This window comes from Genypterus blacodes, unplaced genomic scaffold, assembly GCF_046128005.1.
Source record: "Genypterus blacodes isolate CSIRO-AG114 ecotype Tasmania unplaced genomic scaffold, CSIRO-AGI_Gbla_v1 ptg000137l_1, whole genome shotgun sequence".
Lineage (NCBI taxonomy): Eukaryota > Metazoa > Chordata > Actinopteri > Ophidiiformes > Ophidiidae > Genypterus > Genypterus blacodes.
In genome coordinates, this window is record NW_027466939.1 from 424,503 (window position 1) to 448,600 (window position 24,098).

Below are 24,098 nucleotides of genomic sequence, written 5' to 3' on the forward strand. Positions count from 1 at the left end.
TTGGATGCCATTTGCACTTGCCCCTCTCCATTTGCCTTCTCTAATCAAGTGCATTTGTAGAGTTCAAGATCACTTAGAAATGTTTCTGACCATTATAAACCCCTAAAATCCCACCTGTGGTTCCTATTGCACACTTGGCTGTACTTAGAGAGGGAATCTCTCTTTGAATCACCTCTCCCAGGGTTTCTTCCTTTTCCTTATACAAATATGTTTTTGGTAGCTGTGTGCTGTTGTGGGCCTGTAAAGCCCTTTGAGACACTGTATGTGATATTGGGCGATTCAAATAAGTTTGATTTGATTAGGATGAGGGATAACTATCCAAACACCATGAAAATTGGATGAAATGTCTGGACGGGGCACTTCAAAGAGACACCACCACTCCAGAAATGGCAACTGTACTGTATGTGGGAAAAGAAGTAGGAGCTGGAGAGTAGGGGTAAAGTTCTATGAAGCAGTTACAGATAGACGATAGATGATCACAATAATAGTTTTTCTGTAAAACATCCTTTCCTTACCAACATTTTATCCTATTTTAGAAATAACACCAATGTTAATCGTATCGTATGTTTGTTTGTTTTTGCTTTCCCAATCTCTCTCTGTGTCACACACACACTGGATGCTTCCTGCTGTGATTGCTCCGTCTTGTAATTGATTTGCACGGCAAATGCTTAGAGAAGAAACTCCGCTGTTGGCAACCAAAGCACGTTTTCACTTCCTGTTCCATACTGCCCTTCATCAGACAAAGCAGCTTCATCTGACCCTGACAGGCACTTTGGCCTTTTTTTGCAAAGCTCACCGGTATTCGTTTCTTAGTTTCTAATATTAAGGACACCAAGCAGACGAGCCAAAAGCAATCAATCACACATCCAGTTCTGGCCAAATGTGTGGGATGGGGATCCCTTTAGTGCTGCACCTCTGCAGTCTGTGTTCAGAGCATCTGTACGACCTCCTGCGTTATGATGTCATTGCAGGACTTAGGGAAGTTCACAACCAGGTATTTCTCTTATTTGCCAGATTGAGTAGAGACTTTATCAACTGTATTTCTTTTTAATGATTTGTGCTATTAAAGAAAACGTTGATTAAAAACATAGGTGTAGCCCTGTTTGCAAGTGAGTGTTGAAACTCTTGTGCTTTGTACACAGAAGTTGTTGAAAATTCCTAAGCAGAAATGGCAGATGTAAGAATCGGAGACATTATCTTGCATATAATCCAGACTCATGATGACTGGGAAGTGGCTTCTATCAATAAATCTTTAGAGACCTAGATATAATTCTATATTAATAATTTATTCAACCTGTGCATCCCCTGTGCTCTGTTCTGCAAGGACATACATTTAATGTGTGCATTCAAGAGAAGAATTAACCATTTGTCCACAGGAATGCATTGGACTTCAGCATAGACACACCTCGTTCTGTCTTATGCCTCGTTTCCGCATGTTGTCCCATGTTGTCCTAAATGTGTCATTAAGACTGACGTAAACAAGTATTTAATTTCGGTAATCATTTAGTATCATATAGCGTGAGCGAGACAGAGAAGGACATTATAGGTTCTGACTTCAAACGCTTAACAGAACAGTGATGTGACGATAGAGAAGTATTCCGATTGAGGTAAAGGGTGTGTGACGTGTTCCGTCCCCGGTGACTTTTGCTTCTGTTACTCCAGAATGCGTGAGACACGTGTACGGAGCGCCTACGTAAATGGAAACATGGGTGATCGGTAAAAGCACGCAAACACGCCGCAGTGGGGCGCAGACGGGTTTATCCACATACTTTACAGATCATCTAGGTACGGAACCGAGACGCTCAGACTTTCACAATTACGTAAGCGCTCGAGCGACAGTGGAGCGACCTGATAACAAACAGCACGGAGTTACACTGAGCGCTTTCACCACCATGGATTCTACTGTCACTAAGGAAACGGAGAAGCAGTGTGTCCTGTGCTGCCAGGACCTCGATATCATCGCCATAGGGAAATGCGATCACCCGGTTTGCTACCGCTGCTCCACCAAAATGAGGGTGCTGTGCGAGCAGAAGTACTGTGCCGTCTGCCGAGAGGAGCTCGACAAGGTGGGGTGTCCTCTGCCACTCTACCGCGGGGCTGCAGCCCGGCTGTGCTAGCTAGGCCGCATTTTACTGATAGTTCCGCTATGGAAAGACTCCGTTCACGAGTCGTAAATGAATCAATTGTGCTTGATAATGAATGAAATAAAAACTGTTATTGGCGAACACAACACGATAGCCACAGTTCAATAGTTTCTGTCCAATACCTTACTCTTCTAGCTAGCTTGTTGAAGCTCGTTTAAGCTAGCAAAATTAGCATGTACCGGCGTTGGTCAGTAGGTGATTGTGTCACAGTCTGGGCAGCGTTTTTACTCTTATTTCATTTAGTTTCATCCACTCGTGACAGTAAACGTGTGATTGAGTAAGTTGTCAATACACTAAATGAATGAAGGCGACTGTCGCATACACGAGCACGTTGCTAGAATGCTCATCGGCTAGTTTGCTAGTGACTACATAGTGGTTATGTAACTTCAGTCTGGATGGTGTCTGTCCCCGCTGCCATATGAAAATCAACGTATGTGCTGTAGGTAAACGAGCTGATTGATGAACTCCAGCTGACCGTAAGTCCTCCTGTCAGATCGCTCTCTAGTCAAAGCCTCCCCACCAACTCATACTCTATTTGGAGGGTTAACTCCCAATTTTACTCAAAACGAAACTGATGGCTGGCATGTTGGAACTGTTTACTGATTTGACAGCTGGTTGTCTCTCGTCTCAGAATTTGCCTTCATCTCCATGAACGTATCAGATATGTCAGTATTTCCTTCAGTGCTCCGCAGCTTCTCAGCATGTCTATCCTTCTAAAGAACATAGTGTGTGTCATCAGATTTTCTGCTGTTCTTCTATGCTGACTGTCATGTTGTTCACAGGTTGTGTTTGTGAACAAGCTGCAGCCCTTCTCATCTTTGCCCTACCAGAGGTTCCACTGTGAGAAGATCCATGACATCTATTTCAGCGACGACAAGATCTATGCCCATTACAGGTACACCATTCTTTATAAACACTCCCCATCAAATTGGGATCAGTGTATTGTAGATTTCAAACTGTACGTGATTCCATTTACTCACTCCTCAACCCACGGCTGGTCTTCTGACGGCAGGATAGATTTGATTCAATGTTGATTCTTGAGGCCACAATTGGATTCAGAATCAGCTCTTAACTGAAAATCAATTCTTAATTCAATACAGAGGGACCCTGGACTGAGATGCCAGTCCTCTGTGTGCTTAGACAGCCTGGATGTATTTGTGTGTTCTTCACTTCACAGTTCTGTAGTAGCTGTCATAGTTTAGGAAAAATAAGATTCAAACCATAAAATGAAAATTGAGTTTTCTTCAGGGAAAACAGGCTTCAGTCTTCCCCCTGCTGATCATTCTGACTCACCTGAGATATTCAATATGTGTGCCACAGAGGAGGACATGCCTATCTCTACTGTCAAAACCAGAACACATTCACCACACACAATGTTTCCTATGTGCTTTGCTCCTCAGTGTTTGTTCAATGCTGATGACTGTAACTAAATCCTTGTCGCACATTCTTGGAAATCTCTGTTTCTGTTTCTGTTTCTGTGTGTGTGTGTGTGTGTGTGTGTGTGTGTGTGTGTGTGTGTGTGTGTGTGTGTGTGTGTGTGTGTGTGTGTGTGTGTGTGTGTGTGTGTGTGTGTGTGTGTGTGTGTGTGTGTGTGTGTGTGTGTGTGTCTGTCAGGCATCTGCTGCTGCCGGAATGTATCTATTGTGCCGAGCCCAAAGTCTTCTCCAGGTTTGAGGAGCTGCAGCAGCATATGAGGAAGCAGCATGAACTCTTCAGCTGCAAGCTCTGCACTAAGCACCTCCAGGTAAACTCGACCTTGCCTGCTGGTCCGAGGGTTTCTTTCACTGTTATCAGTGTCGCCATACCTGTGTCCCTTTATAATGAACTGTGTGGTTGAAAATGTGAGAAACAATTATCTATGAATGAGGCCCAATAGCTCTAAATCAGGTGACAGTTCTGTTGGGTCATGGTTTTCTATACGTCTCTTCTCCTGTTAGATCTTTTCCCATGAGCGCAAATGGTATAATCGCAAGGAACTGGCACGCCACAAAGTACACGGGGACCCCGACGATACCAGTCACAGAGGACACCCGCTCTGCAAGTTCTGTGATGATCGTTACCTTGACAATGATGAGCTGCTGAAACACTTGCGCAGGGACCACTACTTCTGCCACTTCTGTGACGCAGATGGTTCCCAGGAATACTATAGGTGTGTATCATAAACACTGGTATCTCTGGGCTCATCAATCTGCTGGGTGAGAACAGGGCTTCATACACTGTAAACAAAGATGCTAAGCACGTGTTTGTTTGTCTTTTTAAACTAAGTGATTACCCATACCTGAGCGAGCACTTCAGAGACAGTCACTATCTGTGTGAGGAAGGCCGCTGTGCCACGGAGCAGTTCACACATGCATTCCGCACCGAGATCGACTACAAGGCTCACAAGGCTGCAGCTCACAGCAAAAACCGAGCCGAGGCCCGGCAGAACCGCCACATTGACCTACAGTTCAGCTTTGCGCCCAGGCAACAGAGAAGAAACGAAGGTTGGTAGGGGCGAGTTTGGGAGTGTTGTCAAGTTGTCTCATTATTGTCATTCCATCAGGTGTATTGTTGACATTTGTTCTTCGGAGGAGAATGTGACAGAAAATGTCTTTACATGTGTGACTCCACATGAACTCAGGTATGGTGTCAGGCGAGGACTACGACGAGGTGAGACAAGGTCGAGGGGGCAGAGGAAGGCATCAGGGCGGACAGAAGAGCTGGAGATACACCCGGTGAGTCTGACGCAGCAATGCCCTGTCCAGTTGGCGTGGGGGTTTTGGCAATTAGGCCTGCACAACAATGACATCACCGACGGCACATTTACGGCGATGCAAGTTCATTCTGATGCTGGTTTTGTAAAAAGTAAACATCAGTGAATGGCAGCATGACATGACAAAAAAAGTCAACCAGCATGAATGAGCTGCTTCTCCGTTTTGTACCACACTTATGTAACATTGTATGAAACTAAGGATATAAACGTTCCTTTCTTCTCTAGAGCAGTCGGTGATGTCTGAAGAGCTCTGCAGGCACATTTAGTAGCTCATTGTTCTAAACCCTAAACTCCTCCCCTATAAAACTAAAAATAGAGATTCAGTATAGTTGCTACGGCACCCTGCTGTCATCCACCCCAATCTTTCAAAAAACTCCCTCACTTATTCTGCATTTAAATTTTTGTTCACGGGTGGTGTTCTGTCCCTCATGTGTGCACTTGCAGAGAGGAGGAGGACAGGGAAGTGGCAGCTGCTATGAGGGCATCCTTGGCGGTCCGCAGACAGGAAGAGAGAGGAGTGGTGCAGGAGAGGAGTGCTCCCAAACACTGCCGAGAAGAGAGGACCGAACCAGAGGACTCCAGACACAGGATTGGACACGTCAAGCCACCGAGTGAACCGCCAGGTAAAGGGGAAAAAAGGGAATAACACTTTGGAGCAAGCAATCTGAAGAACGAGATCACGGTGTATTTAAATTTGAGCCGTCTGTCCACTAGAAAGTGTGTGTGTGTGTGTGTGTGTGTGTGTGTGTGTGTGTGTGTGTGTGTGTGTGTGTGTGTGTGTGTGTGTGTGTGTGTGTGTGTGTGTGTGTGTGTGTGTGTGTGTGTGTGTGTGTGTGTGTGTGTGTGTGTGTGTGTGTGTGTGTGTGTGTGTGTGTGTGTGTGTGTGTGTGTGTCCATTCCTATCTGATAGAAAAAGTCCAAACACGTAAGCATAGCAGAGAAGCTTTCAGAAGCCAAAATGTTGACACGCTCATTTGTACTGTCACAGTAAAAACCATGCAGAGCGCCAATCCTCTGGATGAAGAAGATGCCTTTCCAGCTTTAGGAGCAACAGCTGCCCCGTCCCTGCAAAGGTATGACTACATCATCACAGTCAAAACAAAAGTCCTCATTGTGTTATCATGGTGCGTGAAATGTCAAAGATCTCCAATGATGTGTGTGTTTCTCCCCCAGTGTAAAGTCTGCCCCTGTTGTGGCCACGGTGGCCAATGGGGCTCTGAAAGAAGACGACTTCCCTAGCCTGTCAGCGGCCGTCATCTCCTCCCCCATGACCCCGGCCTACTCTGCTCAGCCTCGCAAGACCTCTGCCTTCCACGAGGAGGATTTTCCTGCTCTCATTTCCAAAATCCGGCCTGTCAATCCGCCGTCGAGTACCAGATCTGCCTGGTCTCACCACACTGCTCCTCCTAAGCCCGTCAGCCAGCGCCCTGTCTCTTCCAGACCCTCTCCTCCCTTATTATCTGCCTCCTCCTCTGACCCTCAGCTGCTTTCATCTGCAACTTTATCATCCTGTAGAAAAAAGAAAGTAGGGGAGAACCCGAAAGGCCGATCTGCTCCATCTCCTCCACCCTCCGCTGATGACAAAGAAGGGTTGACACAGCAGGAGTTCCGCTCAGTGCCTACCATGTTGGACATTTCCTCTCTGCTCACTGTCAAAGGAGGGAAGGGCAAACCCTCAAATTTGACCCCTAATGTCAAACCCTCCTCTTTGACCTCAAACGTGGCTCCCACTTCCAACCCTGTTCCTTCCAAAGGGAGCAAGAAAAAGAAACCACAGAAGACCACGCCTGCTCCTGCTTCATCCATGTCTTCATTGTCGGGGACGACACCAAGTGCGGATGCGACCTCAGTGGAGACAGCAGCACAGAAGGAGAACGTTCCGGAGAAAACTCGAAACAAACCGCCCTCCACTGCCGTCACAGCAGCTCTGGCCATGACGGGAGCACTAACAAGTGGACTGGCTAATGGCCACGATGAGACACCGTCACCATCTGTTGGCAAGAAGGCAGTTGTTTCAGTATCACCTCAACCCAAGACGGACGCCGCTCCTCTAGAGGAAGAAGAGTTCCCGGCTCTCAACACCAAGACTCCGCCCCCAGGTGGAACAAAGCATTATGACTACTTACCATTTGAAGGGAAATCTGATAGTTTATTGTCATGTTTTCTTACTGTGTTATACATAATTCACATCACCTGACTGAACTCTTTCATAGTTGTTGGTTCTAGTTTGAAAGTTAGGACAACAAAATCTGAAATGCCATTGTGATCATCCAGTAGTGGTGAAAGAAGTAACTCCAGGTTTTTCTCTTTCAGGGTTCAAGAGCTCCTTCCCACTTAAAGCCTCGACCACTTCAGCCTGTATGCCTCCCCCTCCACCCGGCCTGGGACCCGTGTCCACAAAACCCCCGCCAGGCTTCACTGGTATCCCACTGAACAGCAATGTGCCAGAACCTTCTCCTTCTGCTGTCAACCTGTGAGCCCTCCCCCTTTTTTTTTAGTCCTATGCTCTACTTGGTTTGTCTGTGATTGACAATGATTTTGTCCGTGTCAGTGCTGAGCTGCATGTCACGGTGCGCTTCATGGTGCTTCATGGTGCTGCTGATGAACATGTCTCATATTGAGTGTGTGTTTCCCCAGCCCCCCCCAGCTGGATGGTGGATACCGGGTGCCAGAGGACTTCCAGCAGAGGAACTTGGAGCTCATCCAGTCCATCAGAAGATTCCTCCACAATGACCAGTCACAGTTTAACCAGTTCAAAAACTACTCTGCACAGTTCAGACAGGTAGAGCCCAGACTACAGTAATGGCTACAGTAACAATGTGATGTCATCCCCTTTTCCTCTCGGTCACGTAATGTTTCATTCCTCTCTTCCCAGGGTCTCATATCAGCAGCCCAGTACCACCGAAACTGCAAGGACCTGCTGGGATCAAACTTCAACTACATTTTTAACGAGCTGCTGGTGCTATTGCCCGACACGAGCAAGCAGCAAGAGCTCTTGACTGCACATGGTGACTGTAAGGCACAGGAGAAACAGTCCGGGGTTGGAGGAGGAGGAAAGAAAAACAAGAACAAGAAAAGCGCCTGGCAGACACCTACTTCAGTGGCTAATGCTAACACGGCAGCTGATCTGGACTGCCAGGTGTGCCCCACTTGCAGACAGGTGCTGGCCCCCAAAGACTTTAACTCGCATAAGACCTTGCACATAAGAGAAAGCGAAGAGTTCCCTTCCTTGCAGTCAATTAGCCGCATAATCAGCTAGCGCCTCCCCCACTTTCTTGCACTCAGTTTATCAGCTGTACTTTTGGGGCTAATCTTGAAATGCTCTTGCAGGCCGAACAAAGCCCTGCTGCAGTCAGCGTGGTAAGGAGACCCAGGGGTCAGTGGGGGTCCGTATTTCATACTGAAGCTGAATTTAGGATTTGTGTTGCTTAAACTCTCTGAGGGTTGAATTGATCAGTTTTTGTTGGAAAGTTTTACAGGTTAGACATACAAGGTTGCCCCATTTCAAGCCTGATTGCCGCTCATCCTTGGTACGAGCTGGCACACGACTGGCAACCTTAGAACAACCTCAACTGGCATCTATGAATGAACGGTGACACACCAGACCACTCTTTACTTGAAAAATTACATGTTGCTCCTTGGCCAATGGGCAGAATAAAAAAAGTAGATCTTGATGTTGACGGCTTCTGTTTGTGAACCAATGAAGCTTCTGTTCAGTCCTTCCATTGTTTTCAACTTTATTTCTAAAGCCGCAACACTACAACCTTCTAAGCCCCTTAGCCTTGTGATATTTAAGTGCATCCCTTTAGTTTCTCCTGGTTTCCTGGTCCTTAACATGCATTTTCCATGGAGCTTCTCCCTCCTCACTGCGCTCTGCCAGACAGTGCGGTTATATTTTAATTTGTTTTAATATATAGAATATGTTGCATGGCAAGTCACCAGCAAAGTGTCAGCTGTGTAAAGTATGGAATGAAGGATGGTGGATGCCAATCACTTTTTTTGGAACAACACAAGCATTGTTGTATACATGTAACCATGTATGTGTGTGGTTGTATATGCTGTGTGTGTACACAGACGTTGCTTAAAGCTTTGGTACCATTCCAATAAAAAAAAAAAAACTTCAATTTAAAACTGACAGAAGCATTAACCATTCTTTATTCCATATTTAATAGGACTTTTGGAAAAAGTCCTCTGAAAAACGTACACTGCATACAAGTGATAATAATTCATTAGTATCAGAGGTGTCTTCAATCTTTTATAATCAGTCATTCAGCCAATTTAAATAGACTTGTTCTCCCACTTCTTCTCACACTAAACATAGACAATATAATCTATATAACAAGACTAATAGTTTCACTAATGAAGGGTGTACTGACTTTGTTGTAGTTGGTTCTTATGAGAACCTTTTATCATTGATGTGATGTTTGTTTTTATCAAATTAATTTGCTTCATTCTTCTTGGGCTAAGGTAACAAACTAAATGTTTTAAATGGACAGGATTTGTAATCATTTAACATCCTGTATGTGTGTGTGTGTTGGTCTCAAAATGTCGCTTTATACTAGACGCTAGGCAGACTTTTTCCAGACACAAACTACACAGAGCCCAGGCTTTATGAAAAACCATATCAGTCTTTTCTGTCAATGACGTATTGAAGAACATACTGTACATTGTTAAAAGATTCTCATCATTTTGGCAGCACTGTGTCTATAGAGGTCATTATCAGGGAGAAGAGGCAGCTGAATAAACAACCGAAGCTTATCGCTAAAGAAGGGCTGCTCAAACCTCCAATTTGGCGAGGCAGCCAACCAAACCTGAACCACAGCACCGCCAACTATGAATCTATTGGAAATGTACAATAGGTAAACCAATCAAACTAGAGGCAGGTGGTGCAACAGTCAGGGAGGTTATCTTGCACATGAGTGGGCCAGCAGAGTAATTAGCACACCTGGCTGTTGGAGGGTGTAGGATTTCTGGGAGTGCTTCCTCGCTAGGACCTAAAAAAAGCGTTGAACGGAGTTCTACATATGACGTGACGGGGGCAGCAGTACGCCTCTGCCGCACCTAGTCTGCTGCAAGTAGTGCCAGAAGAAGAATAACTTCACTCTGGTTGGCTACGAGTGTATTGAAGTCTTCCGGTCCTCTCCTCATTTCACTGTGAAAGCATTGAATCCTCCGTGTGTGCGGCTACATTCTGTACTGTCGAAGCTAGGCTAACTGCTGCGCTCGCTATGTCGACGGTGCTGCTCATATCTCTAACCCGTCTGTTAGCCTGTTGAAGCTAAGCTAACGTCTACTGAGGCTAAGCTGAAGCTTTTTCAGCCTGGTCGCATTGGAAACACAACACAGCCAGAAAAACAGAGAAAAGTTTCCGTCGTTGTGTGAAAATGTCCAAAGTCCAAATACTGAGACCGCTGGAGAGACAGAGACCAACTGCGGCTGTGGAAGATCTACTGGATGAGATCGGAGCTTTAGAAGAAGAATTGTCACAGGCACAGCAGGAGAACGACGGACTACGAGGACGACTGTTCGACGCCCTCAACCCTGAAGTTCCATTACACAGAATAGGTTTGTTGACTTTTTATTTCTGATAACAAGAACGAACGTTTGGAGGAAAAAACACAATGTGATGTACAAATAGAAAATTATTTAAACACAAGGTGAATCTGAAGAAACACGGAGGCGCCATTACTAATTTACAATGTAGCACAAACTTCATACACTTTATGTTTAGTAAAGAAGTACAGCAAATAACGACAGTATCATTTTGTTCAAGCTAAAGAAAAGGTTCACGTTGTTGGTGTCCTCAGAAATGCTTTGAATTTGTTATTGTGGGGTATAAGGTGTCAAGTCACAACAGAAAATATTACAAAGCAGAAATACAAAATGTAGGTTTCTTCATTTCCATCAATGTATGAGTTTTTACATAATGTAATGAAATCTCACCTAATAATGTTTTGCAGAGTAAAGGTTTGTTGAAAATGATTATGGTATACACCACGTTTGTTACAGGTACCAAACATTTTACTACTTTCTAACACTAAGACGGGACAAACAATTGATGTTATCTGATACTTGAAAAATGTATGTTTGATGTATAAATAGGGTTAGCATTGTATTGCCTGGACTCAGGGAAGCGCTGTTGTAATGGTACAGCAGGAGCATTGACTAGTTGGCACTACAAGTGAAGATGGCCATATTCTCACCTGCAATGGAAATGATACCGGAGAAATGTCAACCAATGTTTGTAAAAGATGATACAAGTGGGTGTTGAGCTGATGAGAAAATCACAAACAACTTGACAGAGCATCTGCCTGACATCCAGCCCGGTCAATTAGACAAACTTAAAAGCCAAATAGTCAGATAAAACCTCTCAGCAGAACAGATGGTGCGAAAGCCTACGTTCTCTTTGAGTCATCAACATCTTGTGCTCTAAGGGGAGGGAGGAGATGAGACTTTATGAGACTGAAAGAAGACAATATAAACATGCTGGTTTTAAAACTAATATCCCATATTGAGCTGTGACCTTTCTTGGGCAAATATAACCACATCTGTTTTCCATTGTGTATTTGTCTGTTTCAGCATTGCCTTTAGATGTCCAGCAGTGGTTTGTGCAGCAAATGTGGAGCCCCAGTCTGGAACACCCACATATTAAAGAGGAGCATGAGGCACTAAGGATCAGTCAGGACAGAGAGCAGCATTATGGTCTGAAGGAGTCTGTGAAGAGTGAAGACGCTGAAGTTAATGTTCATTCCTCACAGCTTCATCAAACTCAAAGAGATGAGAAAACAGAGGCTGAGCCTCCATCCAGCATCTCAACTCTGGATGGAGACCTGAGAAGCCACACAGGAGAGAAGCCATTTAGTTGTTCAGTTTGTGGTAAAACCTTCACTCGACGTCCAAAGCTGAAGGAACATATGAGAATCCACACAGGAGAGAAACAGTGTTGTTGCTCAGTTTGTGGTAAAACCTTTGCTCGAAAAGATTACATGAAGCTCCACATGAGAATCCACACAGGGGAAAGGCCGTTTAGTTGCTCAGTTTGTGGTAAAGTCTTTGCTCGAAATGAAATCCTGAAGGCTCACATGAGAATCCACACAAGAGAGAAGCCGTTTGGATGCTCTGTTTCTGTTGAAACCTTTATTCAAAATCAAAAGCTGAAGGACCACACAGGGGCCCAAACAGCAGAGAAATCAATCAATTGCTGCGTTTGTGGAAAAAACTTCACTCAAAATGGAGCCCTGAAGCTCCACATGAGAATCCATACAGGGGAGAAGTCAATGATTTGCTGCGTTTGTGGAAAAAACTTCACTCAAAAGAGAGCTCTGTTAATCCACATGAGAATCCACACAGGAGAGAAGCCATTTAGTTGCTCAGTCTGTGGTAAAAGCTTTGCTCAAAAGGGAGACATGACGGTCCACGTGAGAATCCACAAAGGAGAGAGGCCATTTAGTTGCTCAGTTTGTGGTAAAAACTTCACTCAAAATGGAACCCTGAATGTCCACATGAGAAGACATGCAGGAATTAAACCGTTTAGTTGCTCAGTTTGTGGTAAAGCCTTTCCTCGAAATTATAACCTGAAGGTCCATATGACAATCCACACAAAAGAGAAGAGAAAAGAGAAAAAATAGAAGTCATCTGAAATTTGTCTTCCCCCCCACATACATCGGAGTATGTTGAAACAGTGTACTTGATCCAAACTATACAACATTATTAGAGCTTAGAATTGCAGAAAAACCACACAAACAATAACATTCCTCAATTTTTGTAATGTTTAGAACGAGTGTATATTGACAAAAACAATAAAGTTGATCAGTTATGAGTTGAATTGTCATGTTATTGTACTGTTGTCAAATAAGTATAGGTTATCACTGCTTTCTGGTTTTATATGCATTTTACACACCAAAGTGCCTTGACTTAAAGAGAGGTTTGATGAGTGGGGAACTGAACAGGAAAAGCCATGGTTTCCAGATTAGGTGGAAATACAAAGATAACTAAATAAAAAACATTTGGACATTAGGGCATGTTGGCTTTCACTGGGCTGTCATCCTGTGAAGTGGAATGTCCCTCAAACAGGATGTGTTCTCATGGTGAAGCTCGTAATTTACAAATCATGTTTCAACTGCATTGTCTTGTATGCAAAATGCCCCAGTTAGCCATAGTAGCTAAGCCACGGTTGTGTTGCTATTTGCATTGTATGTGACATTTTAGCTCAGTTTACTAATCTATTCATGTTTCAACTGCATTGTCTTGTATCCAAAATCCCCCAGTTAGCCATAATGGCTGAGCTACAATTGTGTTGCTATTTGCATTGTATGTGATATTTTAGCTCAGTTTGCTAATCTGTATGCACTTCCCAAGAGAGAAGGAACAAATGAAGTCTAACATACAGCAGCAGCAACAGCTTCATACATTAATGAATAGCAAAGCAATAGCAAAAAGAATGGAATGAGAGAAACAATGGCAAGTTTTAGTTTCCAATACAATCAACACTGAAATACAGTAATGGACAGGAGGGCCAATGTGGTGATAACTGGGTTAAGAATCAATGCACACTGAATCATGGGCTGGCACTGGTTGGTTAGCACCCGGATGGAAAATGCATCTGGAGAGACAGAAGTTGTGAAACGTGTATTGATCAAATGTACCAACTACCACACAGAGTGACGCGTCATGCAAACAGAGCTGTCAGAAGTTGCAGTTATTCAGTGAAATCATTTCTAAGCGTGTAACAATTAGAAGCAACTACAACAGTAGTTTGATTCTGTAAACGCTCTGGAATATGTGAGACCTTAAAAGCGTTGGATGGAAGTCTACCAATGACCTGACGGGGGCAGCAGTACGCCTCTGCCGCGCCTAGTCTGCTGTAAATTTTAGCAGAAGAAGAATAACTGCACTTTGATTGGCTATATGGTGGCCCGAGTGTATTTGGGACTCCCGGTCCCCTCTACTTTTCACCGCATGAAGCATTAGATCCGCCGTGTGTGCGGCAACATATGTGTACATGTGCGGTACTATACTTTTCGCAGTTTTCGGCGTCTCCTCTCTCGAATTAACCGATAGGTTGCCTAAGCTAGGCTTACTTCGTCGAAGCTAGGCTAACTACTACACTCGCTATGTTGACGGTGCTGCCGGTCTCTCTTACCCGTGTGTTAGCCTGTCGAAGCTAAGCTGAAGCTTGTTCATCCTGGTCGCATTGGAAGCACAACACAGCACAACCAGAAGAACAGAAAATTTCCGTGCTTGTGTGAAAATGACCAAAGTCCAAATGCTGAGACCGCTGGAGAGACAGAGACCAACTGCGGCTGTGGAAGATCTACTGGAAGAGATCGAAGCTTTAGAAGAAAAATTGTCCCAGGCACAGCAGGAGAACTACGGACTACGAGGACGACTGTTCGACGCCCTCAACCCCGAAGTTCGATTATACAGAATAGGTTTGTTGACTTCTTATATTGTATCACAAGGTTTAACTCTTGGAGGGAAAACACAATGTGATGTAAAACTAGAAAATGATTTGTGGCATGTTGGCACTACAAGTGAATACTGGCCACATTTAACTCACCTGCAATGGAAATGATAACGGAAATATATCTGCCAACCAATGTCTTTAAAAGATGATACAAGTTGGTGTCGTGCAGAGAAGAAATCACGAGCAACTTGACAGAGCATCTGCCTGACATCCAACCCTTAATAAGACAAAGCCAAAAAGTCAGATAATAAACCACTCGGCCGAACACACAGTGCGATAGCCTACGTTCTCTTTGAGTCATCAACATCTTGCGTGATAAGGGGAGGGACGAGATGAGACTGAAAGAAGACAATATAAACATGCTGGTTTTCTGGCAACGGACATCAAGCTAGCAAAGGGACTACCTAAAACTTGATGTTTGATGTAGTGGGAGGCAGTTTGATGAAAATCAGAAATGGTCACATGTTTAAAAAATAAATTTGAATGGTGAACTTAATCTCTAAAAAATGTCAATCAAAAAAGTTTCACTAATATAAAAGGTTTGATTCCTTGTTTAATTTGTTTTATGTTGCATCACTGTGAAGGTTTTGCATTGGCAATACATTTTTGAAATCAGAATGATTTAACCCAAACACCTTCGCCAACGTCTGATGACTTGTAAAACCTTATCAAATATTTAAAAATGGCACCATATCAATACTGTATCACAATGCTGAACTTGGTTATTGACACATTAAAGTTAAAATGTATCTTGACAAACCTAGTATACACCAAATCAAACCAACACCATGACCCAATTACTCAAATCCCATAGTGAACTGTGACCTATCTCACCTGTTGTTCCCCTACAAACTTGGCCACTATAACCACATGTATTACCACATGTATGTTTTCCATTGTGTATTTGTCTGTTTCAGCATTGCCTTTAGATGTCCAGCAGTGGTTTGTGCAGCAAATGTGGAGCCCCAGTCTGGAACACCCACATATTAAAGAGGAGCATGAGGCACTAAGGATCAGTCAGGAGGGAGAGCAGCATTATGGTCTGAAGGAGCCTGTGAAGAGTGCAGAGGCTGAAGTGACATTTCAGTCTTCACAGCTTCATCAAAGTCAAAATGATGAGAAAACGGAGGCTGAGCCTCCATCCAGCATCTCAACTCTGAATGGAGACCTGAGAATCCACACAGGAGAGAAGCCATTTAGTTGCTCAGTTTGTGGTAAAACCTTTGCTCGATATGGAGATCGTGAAATCCACATGAGAATCCACACAGGTCAAAAGCGGTTTTGTTGCTCATTTTGTGGTAAAACCTTTGCTCGAAAAGATAGCATGAAGGTCCACATGAGAATCCACACAGGAGAGAAACCATTTAGTTGCTCAGTTTGTGTTAAAACCTTTGTTTACAACGGTAGCCTGAGGCTCCACATGAGAAGCCACACTGGAGAGAAGCCGTTTTGTTGCTCATTTTGTGGTAAAACCTTTGCTCGAAATGAACACCTGAAGGTCCACATGAGAATCCACACAGGAGAGAAGCCATATACTTGCTCCTTTTGTGGTAAAACCTTTGCTCAATATGGAGATCGCAAAGTTCACATGAGAATCCACACAGGAGAGAAGCCGTTTTGTTGCTCAGTTTGTGGTAAAGCCTTTGCTCGAAATGATAGCATGAAGGTCCACATGAGAATCCACACAGGAGAGAAGACATTTACTAGCTAATCTTGTGGTAAAACTTTTGCTCCAAATAGAGACCTGAAGTGCCACATGCCAATCCACACAGGAGAGAAGCCATTTAGTTGCTCAGTTTTTGACCAAAAAAAGAAAACTGGAGGAAAAGATTCCTGTCATACAAAAGATTCTGCTGCAGTGATTGAGGCCCACCACTTAATCAGTAGTCACATATCAGTGTCATTGAAAGCAGCTGCTGAGCAGCTATATTTTGGCTCCGTGGCTCTTGAACTGTGTTGATGTTAAACGGCTTGTCACCTAAAGGGACGCACAGGTGTGTCCACTTGCAGGGCTCTGTGAATCCCTCTGCAATCTGCTTACCTCCCCAACCACATGGTCTTATAAGATGAGATAAGATAAGATAAAAGTTTATTATCCCGAGAAAAATTACTGTGCAACAGTTACAGTGCAGAATGAAATGAGAACAAGAGATCACCTAAACTAGTGCAATAAAAAACATGCAAGAATGCATGCAGATAATAAAGTACACACAATAAGGGGTACGAAGTACGTAACAGTACAAGTACGTAAGATACATTTTATGTATCTCTCAGCCCTTCTGTTGTAACTGTCTTGTAGGGCTAAGAGTTGGCATCTGATGGTGCATTCAGCTGATCCCTTGCTTCTGTGAGAACACGGCTGGCGATTCCATCCGGACCTGCTGCCCTCCTGGTGTTCACTCTCCTGAAACTTTTCTCACGTCCTGCACTGCGACAGTGACTACACGCTCCGGTGGTGGCTCTCACCTCGGGTGTAAATACTTACTGAGGCTAACACTGCTAGTGTTGGACTCAAAGAAGAAGCAGAAATTGAGCGTTTCAGCCAGAGAGACCATCCTGGAGGTCCCTTTGTTCACAGTTATGATCTATAGTCCCTGCAAATGGTTGACAAGCAAGCAAACAACAGCATTTGTTACTGTCAGTAATCACAACATTCTCATCAATGTTACATCATGTTAATGTTGCTCATTAACCAAAACCTTTTGTGACACTGGTGCACGAGTGGATTTAACCATACCACACATACAATAACTTCATCAATTATTGTAATGTTTGGAATGAGTGTATATTGACAAAAACAATAAAGTTGAACAGTTATAAGTTGAATTGTCATGTTATTGTACTGTTGTCAAATAAGTATAGGTTATCACTGCTTTCTGGTTTTATATGAATTTCACACACCAAAGTGCCTTGACTTGAAGAGGTTTGATGAGTGGGGAACTGAACAGGAAAAGCCATGGTTTCCAGGTTAGGTGAAATACAAAGATAACTAAATAAAAAACATTTGGACAATAGGGCATGTTGGCTTTCACTGGGCTGTCATCCTGTGAGGTGCAATGTCCCTCAAACAGGATGTGTCTCATGGTAAAGCTTGTAATTTACAAATCATGTTTCAACTGCATTGTCTTGTATGCAAAATGTCCCAGTTAGCCATAATAGCTAAGCTACGGTTGTGTTGCTATTTGCATTGTATATGATATTCTAGCTCAGTTTGCTAATCTGTGTGCACTTCACAAGAGCTGAGAAGGAACAAATGACGTTTTAGGTACTCCTTTATACACTAATGAATAGCAAAGCAACGGCAAAAAGAATGGAAGGAGGGAAACAAAGGCAGGTTTTATTTTCCAATACAATCAACACTGAAAAACAGGAATGGACAGGAGGGCCAATGTGGTGATAACTGGGCTAAGAATCACAGCAGACTGAATCATGGGCTGGCACTGGTTGGTAAGCACCCGGATGGAAAATGCATCTGGAGAGACGGAAGTTGTGAAACGTGCATTGATGGAATGTACCACGCGTGTAACAATATGCAGCAACTAACAGTAGTTTGATTCCACAAAGGCTCTGGAATATATATGAGGACCTAAAAAGCGTTGGATGGAGGTCTACAAATGAAACTGGCTGGCGCAGCGGTACGCCTCTTCCGCGCTTAGTCTGCTGCAAATGTTACCAGAAGAAGAATAACTGCAGTTTGGTTGGAAAAATGGCAATCTGAGTGTATTCGAGTCACCCGGTCCTCTCCTTATTTCACTGTTAGAAACACAAGACCCTCCGTGTGAGCGGCTGCATATGTGTACATATACGGTACTGCTCCATAGTTTGCGGCTAAGCCAACTTCATCGAAGCTAGGCTAACTTCACCGCAGCTAGGCTTACTGCTACGCTCGCTATGTCGACGGTGCTGCGCATCTTTCTAACCCGTCTGTTAGCCTGTTGAAGCTAAGCTAACGTCTACTGAGGCTAAGATGAAGCTTGTTCAGCCTGGTCGCATTGGAAACACAACACAACACAGCCAGAAAAACAGAGAAGTTTCCGTCCTTGTGTGAAAATGTCTAAAGTCCAAATGCTGAGACCGCTGGAGAGACAGAGACCAACTGCTGTGGAAGATCTACTGGAAGAGATCGGAGCTTTGGAGGAAGAATTGTCCCAGTCACAGCAGGAGAACGACGGACTACGAGGACGACTGTTCGACGCCCTCAACCCTGAAGTTCCATTACACAGAATAGGTTTGTTGACTTCTTTTAAGATTTCATTACAAGGTTGAATTTTTGGAGGGAAAAACACAATGTGATGTACAACTCGAAAATGATGTAAACAAAAGGTGAATCTGAAGAAATACATGGAGGCGCCATTACGAATTTACAATTAAGCACAAACTTCATTACACTTTATAGTAAAGAAGTATAGCAAATAACTACAGTATGATTTTATTAAAGCTAAAGAACAGGTTCACGTTGTTGGTGTCCTCAGAAATGCTTGAATTTGTTTCTGTGTGGTATAAGGTGTCAAGTCACAACAGAAAATATTAGAGGGCAGTAATATAAAATGTATGTTTCTTAATTTCTATTGATGTATAAATTCACAATTTTACATAACCTAATGTAATCTCACCTAATAATGTTTTGCTGAGTAAAAGTTTGTTGAAAGTGATTATGGTATAAACTACGTTTGTTATAGGTACTGAACAACATTTTACTACTTTATAACACCAAGACGGGACAAACAATTGATGTTATCCGATACTTTAAAAATGTTAATTTGATGTATAATTAGGGTAGCATTGTATTGCCTAGACTCAGAAAAGCGCTGTTGTAAGCGTGTAAGGTGCAGCAGGAGCATCGGCAAGTTGGCACTAAAAGTGAAGATTGGCCATATTTAACTCACTTGCATTGGAAATAGTACCGGAAAAATGTCAACTGATGTTTGTAAAAGATGATACAAGTTGATGTTGCGCAGAGCAGAAATCACGAGCAACTTGACAGAGCATCTGCCTGACATCCACCCCGCTCAATAACACAAACTTAAAAGCCAAATAGTCAGATGATAAACCTTTCAGCAGAGCAGATGGTGCGATAGCCTACGTTCTCTTTGAATCATCAACATCTTGCGTGATAAGGGGAGGGAGGAGATGAGACTTTATGAGACTGACAGAAGACAATATAAACTTATTATAACTCAACTCCCATTGTGAACTGTTACCTTTCTTAACTATGGTACAGCTGCAAATTTAGCCACTATAACCACATATGTTTTCCATTGTGTATTGTTCTGTTTCAGCATTGCCTTTAAATGGTCCGCAGCTGTTTGTGCAGCAAATGTGGGGCCCGAGTCTGGAACACCCACATATTAAAGAGGAGCATGAGGCACTATGGATCAGTCAGGATGGAGAGCAGCATTATGGTCTGAAGGAGTCTGTGAAGAGTGAAGACGCTGAAGTAAAATTTCAGTTCTCACAGCGTCATCAAAATGATGAGAAAACAGAGGCTGAGCCTCCATCCAGCATCTCAACTCTGAATGGAGACCTGAGAATCCACACAGGAGAGAAGCCATTCAGTTGCTCAGTTTGTGGTAAAACCTTTGCTCAAAATGGAAACCTGAAGGTCCACATGAGAATCCACACAGGAGCGAAGCCATTTAGTTGCCCATTTTGTGGTAAAAACTTCACTCGAAGTGGACATCTTGAGGTCCACATGAGAATCCACACAGGAGAGAAGGCATTTAGTTGCTCAGTTTGTGGTAAAAACTTCACTCAAAATGGACATCTTGAGGTCCACATGAGAATCCACACAGGGGAGAAGCTTTTAAGTTGCTCATTTTGTGGTAAAACCTTTGCTCAAAATGGAGACCTTAAGGTTCACATGGTAATCCACACAGGGGAGAAGCCGCCTAGTTGCTCAGTGTGTGGTAAAAACTTTGCTCAAAAGAGAGCCCTGTTAATCCACATGAGAATCCACACAGGAGAGAAGCCGTTTAGTTGCTCAGTTTGTGGTAAAAGTTTTGCTCAGAAGGGAGACATGAAGGTCCACATTAGAATCCACAAAGGAGAGAAGCCATTTAGTTGCTTAGTTTGTGGTAAAAACTTCACTCAAAATGGAACCCTGAAGGTCCACATGAGAAGACACGCAGGAATTAAACCGTTCAGTTGCTCAGTTTGTGGTAAAGCCTTTCCACGAAATTGTAACCTGAAGGTCCACAAGACAATCCACACAAAAGAGAAGAGAAAAGAGAAAAAATAGTCAACCAAATTATGTCTTGCGCGCCCCTCTTGCATATCCGAGTATATTAAAGAAGTATATAAAATTATTAGAACTGAGAATTGCAGAAATTTGTGTCAGCAGACATTTCGACGTTCAGTCTTTTCTATCTGCAGTGTCCTCCCATTCTGTTCAATGCACTTGTTTTTCTCTGTGGTTGTAGGAAAAGTTCACCCAGATATCACCTCTTGATTCCCTGTACTGGCAGGCATACTTACTGATTTACTGAGAGGAAGACATTTGCATTGAGAACCTTGCTGCTTACGTCCTCTGAGTGAGTTTGAACATGGTTGACAAGCAAGTAAACAACAGCATTTGTTACTGTCAGTGATCACGACATTCTTGTTATAGCTGTAGTTATATAGCCAGATGTACATTTGCACTTGTACCCTTGTCCTCCTTATTTATTTGTGCTGTCATGTACTGTTCCCCGATTGAATGTACTTTGTACCCCTTATTGTGTGTACTTATTATCTGCATGCACACGTTTTTATATATTGCACTAGTTTTGGTGATTTCATTGTGAGTTTCATTCCGCACTGTACTGTAACTGTTACACAGTAATTTCCCCTCGGGATAAAAAACTTTTTATCTTATCTAATCTAATTGTAACATCATGTTAATGTTACTCAGTAATCAAAACCTTTGACTTTTATGACACTGGTGCACAAGTGGACTTTAGCATACGACACATACAATAACATTCTTCAATTTTTGTAATGTTTGGAATGAGTGAATATCGACAAAAACAATAAAGTTGATCAGTTATAAGTTGAATTGTCATGTTATTGTACTGTTGTCAAATAAGTATAGGTTATCACTGCTTTCTGGTTTTATATGCATTTTACACACCAAAGTGCCTTGACTTAAAGAGAGTTTTGATGAGTGGGGAACTGAACAGGAAAAGCCATGGCTTCCAGGTTAGGTGGAAATACAAAGATAACTAAATAAAAAACATTTGGACAATAGGGCATGTTGGCTTTCACTGGGCTGTCATCCTGTGAAGTGCAATGTCCCTCAAACAGGATGTGTTCTCATGGTAAAGCTTGTAATTTACAAATCATGTTTCAACTGCATTGTCGTGTATCCAAAATGCCCCAGTTAGCCATAATAGCTAAGCTACGGTTGTGTTGCTATTTGCATTGTATATGATATTCTAGCTCAGTTTGCTGATCTGTATGCACTTCCCAAGAGCTGAGAAGGAACAAATAAAGTGTTAGGTACTCCTTTATACACTAATGAATAGCAAAGCAATGGCAAAAAGAATGGAAGGAGGGAAACAAAGGCAGGTTTTATTTTTCAATACAATCAACACTGAAATACAGGAATGGACAGGAGGGCCAATGTGGTGATAACTGGGCTAAGAATCACAGCTCAGTGCTCCCTGAATCATGGGCTGGCACTGGTTGGTAAGCACCCGGATGGAAAATGCATCTGGAGAGACGGAAGTTGTGAAACGTGCATTGATGGAATGTACCACGCGTGTAACAATATGCAGCAACTAACAGTAGTTTGATTCCATAAACGCTCTGGAATATACACTGCCTGGCCAAAAAAAAAGTCGCCACCTGTATTTAACTAGGTCTAGGTCTAGGTTCAGCAACATTATGTGCCCAAAGAATGAGGTCAGCGGACTACCTGAATATACTGAATGACCAGATTATTCCATCAATGGGTTTTTTCTTCCCTGATGGCACAGGCATATTCCAAGATGACAATGCCAGGATTCATCGGGCTCACATTGTGAAAGAGTGGTTCAGGGAGCATGAGACATCATTTTCACACATGGATTGGCCACCACAGAGTCCAGACCTTAACCCCATTGAGAATCTTTGGGATGTGCTGGAGAAGGCTTTGTGTAGTGGTCCGACTCTTCCATCATCAATCAATCATCATCAATCATCAATCAACAATCAATCATCAATCATCAATCATCAATCATCAATCATCAATCAATCAACAAAATATGAGAGTGTGTGACCTTTTTTTTGGGTGGCGACTTTTTTTTGGCCAGGCAGTGTATATGAGGACCTAAGGAGCGTTGGATGGAGGTCTACATATGACTTGAGGGGTGCAGCGGTACGCCTCTGCCGCGCCTTGTCTGCTGCAAATGTTACCAGAAGAAGAACAAGTATACTGCTGTTGGCAAAACGGCAGCCTGGGTGTATTCGAGTCACCCGGTCCTCTTCTCATTTCACTGTAAGAAGCGTTAGACCCTCCGTGCTGGCGGCTGCACATGTGTACATATACGGTACTGTTCCATAGTTTGCGGCTAAGCCAACTTCACCGCAGCTAGGCTAACTGCTACGCTCGCTATGTCGACGGTGCTGCTCGTCTCTCTCTAAGCTAACGTCTACGTCGCATTGGAAACAACACAGCACAGCCAGAAAAACAGAGAAAAGTTTCCGTCCTTGTGTGAAAATGACCAAAGTCCAAATGCTGAGACCGCTGGAGAGACAGCGACCAACTGCTGTGGAAGATCTACTGGAAGAGATCGGAGCTTTAGAAGAAGAATTGTCCCAGGCACAGCAGGAAAACGGCGAACTACGAGGACGACTGTTCGACGCCCTCAACCCTGAAGTTCGATTATACAGAATAGGTTTGTTGACTTTATATTCAATTACAAGGTTGAACTTTTGGAGGAAAAAACTGCCACAACGCCATATTTAACTCGCTTGCAATGGAAATGATAACGGAAAAATGTCTGCCAACCGATGTTTGTAAAAGATTATACATGTTGGTGTTCATGATCAAGTTAATCACGAGCAACTTGACAAAGCATTCGCTTGACATAGACCTCGCTCAATTAGACAAACTTAAAAGCCGAAAAGTCAGAGAATAAACCTCTCAGCAGAACACACTGTGCTACAGCCTACGTTCTCTTTGAGTCATCAACACCTTGCGTGATAAGGGCTGAAAGAAGACAATATAGACATGCTGGTTTTCTGACAACGGACATCAAGCTAGCAAAGGGACTACCTAAAATTTGATTTCGTTATGTTTAATGTAGTGGGAGGCAGTTTGATGGAAATCGGAAACGGTCACGTTTGAAAAAAAATTTTGAAGGACGAACTTTATCTCAGACAAATGTCCATCAAAAACGTTTCACAAATATAAAAGGTTTGATTGCTTGTTTAATTTGTTTTATATTACATCACTGCGAAAGTTTTGCATTGGCAATACATTTTTTAAAATCAAAAGGATTTAACCCAAACACCTTTGCCAACGTCTGATGACTTGTAAAACCTTATCAAAAATTTAAAAATGGCATCATGTCAATATCGCATCACAATGCCTAACTTGGTTATTGACACATTGAAGTTAAAATGTATTGTGACAAACCTAGTACACACCATATCAAACCAACTCCATGACCCAATTACTCAAATCACATAGTGAACTGTGACCTATCTCAACTATTGTACCCCTACAAAGTTAAGCAAATGTAACCACATGTGTTTTCCATTGTGTATTGTTCTG

The 24,098-nt window shown here is 43.1% G+C and overlaps 4 protein-coding genes across 4 annotated transcripts; all 4 read left to right on the plus strand.

Annotated features, from left to right (window-relative positions):
- Positions 1-1,653: 1,653 nt before the first annotated feature.
- On the plus strand, positions 1,654-8,570 carry znf598 (zinc finger protein 598). The gene is made up of 12 exons (XM_076164513.1): positions 1,654-2,066; positions 2,927-3,039; positions 3,759-3,888; positions 4,082-4,293; positions 4,410-4,627; positions 4,765-4,858; positions 5,341-5,519; positions 5,885-5,969; positions 6,070-6,995; positions 7,210-7,369; positions 7,534-7,678; positions 7,772-8,570. The coding sequence occupies exons 1-12, from the start codon at positions 1,698-1,700 to the stop codon at positions 8,153-8,155; spliced, it is 3,015 nt and encodes a 1,004-aa protein (XP_076020628.1). The 5' UTR covers positions 1,654-1,697; the 3' UTR covers positions 8,156-8,570.
- Positions 8,571-9,997: 1,427 nt separating this feature from the next.
- On the plus strand, positions 9,998-12,698 carry LOC143011595 (uncharacterized). The gene is made up of 2 exons (XM_076164515.1): positions 9,998-10,461; positions 11,476-12,698. Exons 1-2 carry the CDS (start codon positions 10,281-10,283, stop codon positions 12,522-12,524), a joined length of 1,230 nt encoding a protein of 409 aa, XP_076020630.1. The 5' UTR covers positions 9,998-10,280; the 3' UTR covers positions 12,525-12,698.
- A 1,173-nt stretch (positions 12,699-13,871) lies between these two features.
- Positions 13,872-17,077, plus strand: LOC143011598 (uncharacterized). The gene is made up of 2 exons (XM_076164519.1): positions 13,872-14,327; positions 15,280-17,077. Exons 1-2 carry the CDS (start codon positions 14,147-14,149, stop codon positions 16,071-16,073), a joined length of 975 nt encoding a protein of 324 aa, XP_076020634.1. The 5' UTR covers positions 13,872-14,146; the 3' UTR covers positions 16,074-17,077.
- A 457-nt stretch (positions 17,078-17,534) lies between these two features.
- LOC143011596 (uncharacterized) lies at positions 17,535-21,490 on the plus strand. The gene is made up of 2 exons (XM_076164516.1): positions 17,535-18,590; positions 19,642-21,490. The coding sequence occupies exons 1-2, from the start codon at positions 18,413-18,415 to the stop codon at positions 20,598-20,600; spliced, it is 1,137 nt and encodes a 378-aa protein (XP_076020631.1). The 5' UTR covers positions 17,535-18,412; the 3' UTR covers positions 20,601-21,490.
- Positions 21,491-24,098: the final 2,608 nt, after the last annotated feature.